This window comes from Vitis riparia, chromosome 18, assembly GCF_004353265.1.
Source record: "Vitis riparia cultivar Riparia Gloire de Montpellier isolate 1030 chromosome 18, EGFV_Vit.rip_1.0, whole genome shotgun sequence".
Taxonomy (NCBI): Eukaryota; Viridiplantae; Streptophyta; class Magnoliopsida; order Vitales; family Vitaceae; genus Vitis; species Vitis riparia.
Window position 1 is genome coordinate 4,862,585 of NC_048448.1, and position 9,658 is coordinate 4,872,242.

General features: G+C 38.0%; 1 protein-coding gene across 1 annotated transcript; it reads right to left on the reverse strand.

Annotated features, from left to right (window-relative positions):
- Positions 1-1,650: 1,650 nt before the first annotated feature.
- On the reverse strand, positions 1,651-3,617 carry LOC117906195 (homeobox-leucine zipper protein ATHB-6-like). Its single transcript, XM_034819171.1, has 3 exons — positions 3,188-3,617; positions 2,367-2,740; positions 1,651-2,255 (listed from the first exon to the last, which is right to left on the reverse strand). The coding sequence occupies exons 1-3, from the start codon at positions 3,246-3,248 to the stop codon at positions 1,827-1,829; spliced, it is 864 nt and encodes a 287-aa protein (XP_034675062.1). The 5' UTR covers positions 3,249-3,617; the 3' UTR covers positions 1,651-1,826.
- Positions 3,618-9,658: the final 6,041 nt, after the last annotated feature.

Genomic DNA, 9,658 nt, shown 5'->3' on the forward strand with positions numbered 1-9,658 from the left:
AGAATATATTGGATGCTAAATTGAAATCAAATTGCATTCAAAGTAACGTTTAGTACATACTTATAAGTTATAAATCATCTTTTGAAATTAGGATTTATAATTTTTATAAAATAACTTAATAATAATATAAGACTTTTAATTTTGTTTTGCTCGCTGAAAAGTCGGATTTGATTCCCACCTTCAGGTAATAGGTAGCTTTGGAGGTTGCTTTTTTTTGAAATGTTGTCACTGTGTGGGACAATAATTAATAGAAAGTAGATAGGCAGAAACGAGATAAGGGGATGAATTCAGTGGGTTCTAGGGATCGCCGCACACAACTCATGACAAAGGCTGACAAGCTAGATTCCATAGAGCGTTAACAGTCAAACGTGGGTGACAAAATGAGGGGGTGATGGGTCCGTCCTCTGACAATGGCAGCTCAGACTTGGAAGAGTTAAGAGTCATAGTCACCGCAGCTTTTGGCCTGTCTCTTTCCCACTATAAATAGAAAAGAGAAAAGGAACCCAGAGTCATCCTCAGTCCCCACTGTAAATATTAAAAGTCCCCATCAAAACACAACTTTCCCATATTAAAATATATATACAGTATTATAATGATGTAAATTTCTTGAATTTTGTCATCGGACTCGATCAAAGATTGGAAGTAGACATAATTTTTGAGGGCAATTGTCTGTTTGAATGTAGTTGATGCAATATTGAAAGGCGATCTGCATGCAAGGGTGATGAACTTTTACTTTTTATTCACTGATAGGGCAGTGATACAGTACTGAAAGAGCTCTTGGTTTCAATTCTTGCCGTTCAATTTTGTTAGCTACCAGTCATGATCTACTTTTCACCAACCACATGGCCTCTTTGGCGCCCATCGATAGGAAAAAATTCACTCGGGGTAGCCTACATTTTAGGGGGTTTTGTCCCCTGCGTGCCCAGCGTAAACCTCTTCCATAAGTCATCTTAAATCACATAATCAATCATATTTCATCTGCTTATATGGTTCAAGCTCTACCAAGAGCTGAAGAGCAGTGCCAATATGAACTGGTTTTCTTTTAAAATTTTCTGTAATCATTGCAGCATGATTCCATCATTTAGCACGAGGATCCTGCATTACAAATGCCAAAGTTATGATCCTGTATTTAACTATAGTTCTGGTCGTGGTGGTAGCCGGCCTCTAGGGAAGACAACCTTCATTATCCATTCTCAAAGAGTGCTCCATTTTAAGGTACTGAACAGTCAGCATTATCCTCCAATAAAATGAATTAAAACTGTTTTTAGAAAGGGATGGCGTTTGTCTCCACACCATTAAGGTCCTTCCCAGAATTTTGAGTGGAAAGAGAAAAGTATATGGGTATCTTCACATCGAAACTTTTGCTGCCTTTTGAAGCCAGAACAGGGCCCTTAGCCCATTCAATGCAATATCAATTTATGTAAGCTCATATCGTGTGTTGGAAGTTGCTCATAGCCACATCAAGAAGAATCTCACGACTACTTAGCGAAGCATGAGTATCCCTAAAGTTTGACAATTTTTGTAATGCGGTGAACAGTAGTAGTTTACTCCGTCAAAGGAGATGGCTTAATGGTCAGGATTATAATTATTGGATGAGAGTGTATCAGTGAAATTAGCCCTACTTTCCCCTGGAGCGGATAAAGGGAAGCATTTAATCTCCGAAAAAGGCCAAAAAGGTTATGGCCACTGACCAATGATCATTATGCCAATTCTATTGTGCCACAGTAGAGCTTGAAATTAAAGGTCTAAAATTACAAAATTTCCATACTTGTACATCTCATTTTTTGAGATATCAGCTTTGAATATATCTCTAGGCTTCACTAGTTTTACTGATCAGGAAAGTACCAATGAAGAGAGGGGGCTTGATCACCCCAGAAGAAATTGCAGGGCTCCTCTGCACTGAAGAAACTCTGCTCTTCCATTCTCCCAAACTGTTGCTGAAACGCTTTACTTGGAAACCAGTTCATTGGTGAAGGTGATGACAAAGAAGCACAGTTCAATCTAAGAGAAGAAGAAGACGCTGGAGATATCATTAGCTGTGCGTTGAAATTGCTCTCATTCTTTAAAATTCCACTGGAATCACTATCAGATGACCCGTCTTTGAAGTCTCCCAATCCATGGATTCCTGATATATTTCCATTGTTCTTACCCTGCTCTGAAACATTATTCTCAGACTCCGAAACTAGAGCCTCCTCTTTAACAGATTGATTTAACTCCATGTTTCCGCCTTGGAGCTTTGCTTTCAGCTCTCTTAGCTGCAGTTCAAAGACAAAGACCATAAGAAAGAGCCAAAAGTTCCACACTCAAGTCAAATTTCAACAACCAACCATGTAGAAAACATCTAAAACTAGAATCCATTAATTTACCTCTGCGACTAAAGCTTCTTTCTCTTGTTCGAGACTCTCGTAGTCAAGCTTCAGAGCATCATAATTGGCTTTAAGAATACCGTAGTCTCTCTCCAATTGCTTCGTCTTCCAGCGTGCTCGGCGGTTTTGAAACCATATCGCTACTTGTCGTGGTTTTAGGCCCAGTTCTTCTGCTATTTTCACCTTTCGCTCTGGCTCAAGCTTGTTCTCAATCTCAAAACTTCTCTCCAAGGCCTTAACCTGATCAAAGCTCAATCGCTTTTTCTTCTCAGTGATCAGTCCAGTTTCCTCAGCACAGTCTTCTTCATCAAAACTATCTAACATAGCTTGAAATTCACTATCGTAGACAGGATGATTCTTTGAGTTCTTCCCCTCTAAATAACAACACGAGTGAGGATTAGATTTTTCTGCAGTACAAGTCACTTGAGAAATAAAGCAAGAACTCGGATGAAATGAAGTGTGGTGTTAATGTCATAGAAGAAGTGTTATAGAAAACAGTATCAAGTAAATCTTGGTTTAACTCTTGTTTGGTTTCTGAGGAAAGGGAGGAAAAGAAAAGAAAAAACTGAAATTTTTGAATGGTAGAGTTTTTCATTACTGTCACACAGTTCCTTGACTCTGCCCATAAGGCTCTTCATTTTCTTTTATTGTGCTACCTTTTCTCAGCTGCCAAAGGACCACTGAGTTGCAGCCTTCCGGAGCAAGAGAAAGGAACAAATGGACATGCATGAATCTCTAAATAAACAATTAAGAAAAAGGGCAAAAAATAAAAACAAAAACCCCTAGTGATTTGAATTTGTTGCTGAACCATTTCTGTTTACCTTTAGGCGAACACATGGAGACCAAAGGAGCCAAAGAAACAGAGCTACTGAAGCGCTTCATGACAGAATTAATATGTGGAAGAACCTGAACAGATCTTACTATAATGGAGACTCTTTTCTTTTCTCAAGTCTCTCTACACTTTTCTTTGGTGAATAAGAGTTGAAAGCAGGCCTTTTCAGTTGAGAGAAGAACCAGAACCATTGATGATCATGACTTGAAGTTGCAAAAAAAAAAAAAAAACAAATGCTGTAAAATGACTGAGCCTGAGCTTTCTCTCAGCACCTATTCTCCCTGCGAATCCAGAAGAAGAAGTAGATGAAGGACAACAAGAACAGGCAAGCCAACTCTTACGAGCCAACCAAGCACAGGAAGCTCTGAATCAAGCCCAACGCATCCAAGGGAGTGTGTCGAGACTGATTCACAAGAAGAACATTAGTAAATTAATTTACTCAAGACATGCCTTTTATATTTGCAAACTCAACTGGGTACCGACTCAACTTTGACGTAGCTGCAATGCTGGCCACGGGGCAGCCCACCATAAGGAAAAAGTTTGGACAAGTTTTTACAGAATTTTTTTTTTTTTTTTTTTTTTGCAATTGGTCCACCAAAAGATGCTGTCTCCAGAGAGTGAGGGAAATACTTAGGCCCTCATTCAACCTTCTCTGAATCGTCAAGGTTAAGTTCAATTCTTGGGATGATAAGAGATTCAATCTTCCAGGTTTTTCGGCCATTTTTTATGAAATATAATCATTTCTTTCATTTATTTTTTTTGAAGAATAATTCGCCCATTTTTAATTAATCCCATATCCTTTTCCTGTTTTTTTCCCTGGGTTGTCCGGCTAAAATTTTGTTTCATCTCAGCTCAATTCAATCATCTGCACTGAGACTTCCCAGTTTTGCCCGCTACTCGATAAATATAATACTATTCCCTCCCTCGTGGATAAAATCAAAGTCTTTTTTCTTTTCTCTCTCTGTATATATAATTAGACGAAACAATTATATCCATTATTAACCTTTGGCAAAGCCCATAATCCAAGCGAAAATCTTGAGTCATACACCTCTAATGATAGTTACATTATGACGGTTTCCTGCCTCGAAGTCGAACAAATGATGTATAATCTGTGGGGTCAGATGATATGACTGACACTGAATTTTTGCTTTTATTCAAATCTGAGCGTGATCGTGTCGCCCATGATGCCTGTGATGGAGCTGTCAGTGATGGCAGCTAGTTGGAGGATTCACTACCTATTGCCAGAAACCTTGTACCATTCGAGTTTCAGTTTTGAACTTTTGATCAACCCCTCACTCTCCAATAAAAGTGGTGGTATTAGAAAGACAGAAGGCTTCACTAGGAAGTAGGAGGAAGCATGTGGTCATAGCAAGCCCAGGTAATTGGCAGAATCTGGGTTACTTAAGAAAATTAAAATCACCGAAAATTAACAGTGTCTTACAATGTGAAGTAGTCGATGCATCAGCATCAGCATGTACCATACAGGCAACTTTCATTGATGGATATATGGTGTGTGTAGACGCTCACTACAGTACACGATTTACGCTTTTCCAATCACTAGGACATCTCCTTTTTGGAGTTGCGCCCCCTTGGAGGAGCAAACGCTCTACTCCAAGATAGAGACATCGAAAGAGTATATTTTTAAGCTTTTTATTTAACAAAGAGTAAATTTAGAGGCAAGAGTAGAGGATGAAAGCGGTGGAGTCGGAGAAATGGGGGAGGCTAAGCAAAGTCCAGCGTAGAAGCACGTGGAGGGCGCAGGGAAAAAAGAGCAATGTGGGAGGGTTTTGCTTAATTTCTGCAAGATTGGACAGTGCCACCTACATCACATGGAGTGTTATAGTAGAAAAGAAAAACACCCCGTAAGCATTTTCATATTGTTCGGAAATTGGGGCTTTGGATGCTGGTGACAGCACTGCCACCTGCCTCACATGACGTTGTCACTGTGCCATACTGTTATTGGGATGTGTCTCCTTCATGTTTCAATCCTGGTTACATTTTCACTCCTCCACCCTCTTTATTCTCCCATTTTTTACCTTTTATAAGTTATTCGTCCGTCTTGGAGACTCGCATGCTCCAATTCGTTTCCTTCAAATCCAAAAAAATTGTAGAAAAGTTTTTCAATGGTCTACTACGAATTAATAAAAAATCCAATTATTGGAGGATTGAATGCAGGCGGGTTTATTAATGTCGGGCTACAACTAGGTTTGGCCGATGAGCTACAAAGTCAACCAAACCTCAAATTTTCAATCCAGACTAGAATCTTTTGAATTTAGACAGATTTTATTTTTATTTATTTATTTATTTATTTTTGGTTGAATTAGATAATATTTATATACTTCGTTTGTATTACAACATTAATTATACAGCCAATTAATTGATCACGTGTAGATATCTTATAATATTAAAATGATCGTAATTCTCTATGTATGAATATTTAATATGTATATAGTTAAGGTTGTTTATCATATACCATTATTGGGTTTGATTAGTCAGAATTCACAAAAGATCCGAATACTTGATATTACATGCCAAAATAAAAGACAATTCAAGGGTTTTTTCTTTCATTTCCTTTCTTCCTTTCTTTACTCTTTTTTCTAGATAGTTTGGCTGTCAAAACTTCAACGACTAGATCTTTTGGAACCCACCTATGGAAAAGGATAGGCCATTTAGAAGCTGATCGATTTCATGATGAGAAAATGGATGTAGGTTGAACCAATGAGGTGAAACCCAAGGCCCATAAGTTGAAATACGGAACAATAGGTGATGGGATTGGAGCAAGCACCGGAAAATACAAGGCTCTTACAGTAGTGTCACATGGGAGTGGACCAATATGTCATGATCAAACAAATGAATTTTAGCATCACAACAGGTGCCACATCAAAAAAAAAAAAAAAATCTCATTTTCAAGAAGAGAGAGGACCTATGGCCATCCGGTGTTGTGTACCATACATTTTAAACTTTCTTAAATATTTATTAGGTTGGACAACAAAGATTTAGAACCATTACTTGGTAAATAACAAACAACCTTTTCCCTTGTCTGGTTAAAGACAGCATCTTCAGAGTACCAAAAGCAACTTGAGGGTGGGAAACGCCCATTGAAGATAACATGGCAGTTTTCACGGTACGCATTGGAATTTGGATTTTGGATTGTCCACTGAAATTTTGAACCAAAATTAACTTCATTTATATGCGCATTCCAGCCCCGCGTGGAGTGTGTGCCGTGTGGTGACCGGTGCGATGTAAACAAGTGAAACCTCCCTTGACTAGAAGTGTGTTTATAACAATGACATGCTTACTTCAACATCCTTCTTGTGAATGAGTGGAAAAGATATCATTCCTTTTCTCGTTCCAAGTATTTAATTCGTACTTAAAATCAACTTTAAGTGTGGGTCTCATTTCTCTTTAGGAAAATTTATTCCTTCAAAGTGGAGGATAAGTTTTTCACACCGTCCCCTAAGAAACTCGTTCTATTCATTTAGGAATTGATATTTGGTTAAATAGTCTTTGTTGCCCTTACCTTAATAACTTTTACCTCCTTTTTTTTTTTTTTTTTTGCTTCCAATCATTTTTACTAATAAAAAATGTTTGTAATAAATAAATTAATAAATTAAATATCTTAAATTATATAAAAATTTATGTATTAAAAAATAATTACAAAATTTTGTTGAATTATCAAGCTTATTGAGTCACTTCTCTCTTTTTTTTTTTCTTTTTTCATTTTTTACTTGTTAGTTTTTAATTAAAAAAAATATTCATTAGTATAAATTGGTTTGAGTGGAAATTTTTTTTGTTGATTTAAAAAAATGAGCGAGATATTTTCCATTATCTTTCCCAAGTTGGGTAAACTTGTCATAAATGCAATTTAAAAAGTGTAAGGAACGTGGAATCCAAATTGGTCGATCTTTTAATAAGCCCAACTAATAGCCGGTGCCCCAAGCCATGCCTACCACTATTGTCTCATCCAAGAAGCCAAAAATGGCGAGAGAAAGTGATGATGGCATACCAATATTAAGCTCTAATATTTGATGGGAGTGGGAGTGGGAGTGCTACCATATGGAAGGTCCACAAAGAAAGATAAAAGAGGGAATATGTAACCAATTGATAATGCATTTGTGCTTGAAATTAGGGAGCTGGTGAAGTATGGAATGCATTTCCTTCTTATGTCCCTTGATTTTTCTAAAGCTTTCTAGACCACCACATCTCCATATCCGCCTGGAGAATCTTTGCATTTCTTACTTGTATGCACCATATCACAGACCTAACTTTGCAGAAAATATTTAGAGAATTTGGAATCCAGTAAGTTTTAAAATTGAAGATGGTATGAGAGGAGTGAAATAGATAGAAATTTTATCTGTTATGAAGTTGGAAGAGCAGTGTCTTCCAACATCAGTTATCTTGTTTAATGCAGTACATGATGCAAGCAACTTTAAAGCATGTTGGCTTCTTGATTTGGGCAATGATGCTTCTTTAGAAACCCTTGGAAGGAATGATGATTTACTTCTCTTTATCCCCTTTGTGTAGAATTGAGAACAGAAAGAATAGGCAGTAGACTGTTGCGGGGGAGTAGGTTTCTGGTTTGTAACAAGACATGGATGGTCGTTTGCATGTAATATCTTGCTGGTTTACTAAGAAACTTACTAACAGCCAAGAAACATTAACAGAGAAGAGCCTTTTTTAGGTACATGTCTATTTATTTTAACTAAAAAAAATGCGAAGGCAATTGGTAGTCAGAATCCAAATCCGCCCAGAGAAGCAGGGCCTCACATGGGTTTCAGTTGGATGGCCAGGTTTGAATTGGATGTTTCAAAGGCTATCAGCGATGGATAACAAAAATATTTGCTTATAAGCTTGTAGCCTTCATGGGTCTGCATAGTCGAGAGACCTGGAAAGGGATGGACATTTTGTACATACGTAGGCCCTAGAAGGCTAGACCCACCCTATAAGAAGGAGAGAGAGTGGCAGGGTTGGTGTGGAATGAAGGGCAGGCAGCTTTATTGTGTGCTTTCTTTTCTGTTTTTTAAGTGGTGTCCAAAGGATAGCCTGAAAAGCAAGGAAATGGAATATTTCTTAGACTTTCTTGTGCTCTCCTATCCAATCATATTAAATAATTGGTTGGGAAGAAGTTTGGGAAGATTGGGTAGATAAGTGTTTCAAAAGTTGGGTACGATTGGGCGGAAAAGTGTATTTTGATAGCATGATACACACTTTTATATGTCCTCTTTCATGGACTTTATCGTCCAAAGTTCTTGGCTGGAAGGGGTGTGGATTTCAAAAGCGACCCCTAGTTTGGCATGTGTTAGCTACCCAAAGAAAAATCATCCTCATGAAATTTCCAGAGGCTAATCTAGTCTAGGAATTTGAAGTTGCGCCTAACCCAACTCTTAAAATCCCTAATATAATATTTAAATGACGAACAAAAGGATTCCGCAGGATAGTGCATCCTCGGGTTCTTTGCCTGCCACACCTATAAGACAAGAAAAGCTCAACAGTCAACAATAAGAACTGAAGAAGTGCTGCTGTAAGAGTAAGGAAAAAGGATTACAGAGGACCTGCAGAGGTGCATCGAGGGTTTCGATTCTTTTAGGCTCCTTAACTTCTTATCGCTTGATACTTTTGACTCACAGAATAGACTTAACAAGAGGCAATTGATATGTGGGTACACTGATACAACAAGCACAAGATCCATCTCAAACTTTTATGGGCCTGTAGCATCAATCTTGTTTGACTAATTATCTATATTTTAAAAGCCAGTTTGTCTCTCTGGACATTCAAGATTTTTATCTTTTGAATTACGTTTTACTATCGCACTCCAGCTAACATCACGCTTTTTGACATCATAACTCATGAGTTTTCTTCACTAGCTCAATGGACGGTGGACACTACCTTTTAGCCTTCAAAATCTCAAGAGTTACAAATTATAAGTTTAGAACTATTATGCCTCTTTTAACTCGTATCCTCCTCACGCTACAAGACACAACTCAGCTGATCTTCTCTCATATCACCAATTGGCAATATCCTGTTTAAACCTACACACATTATCAGTTCTTTCATCACTCGACAATCTTAGTCATATTTCATTTCTGAATACGTCATATCGTGAATAATAATGCCTTACAATAATCTCCCTCAGTTACGCTTAGCCTGCCTCATGCCAATTTAGCGTTTACGGCAAAAACAGTCAAGCGCTTGGCTTCATATGGGCTGCATTTACCTGTGAACAGGAGCTATATGTGGAACAAAGTTGTCAATCCCAAGGCGGCAAGCCAGGAAGTTGACTCAAGGGGCTCGGTCAGCAAACCAAGAACATGTAGAAAAATGAAGTCTGAAAGGAATTCGCCATTGTAGAAAAATGTTGGCACCGACTGCTGTCTATCAGTAGGTCCACCTCTATGGGTGCAACACTAAACAAGAATCCATAATAGACCATACTTTTTAAGTTTCACATAACCAACTTTGG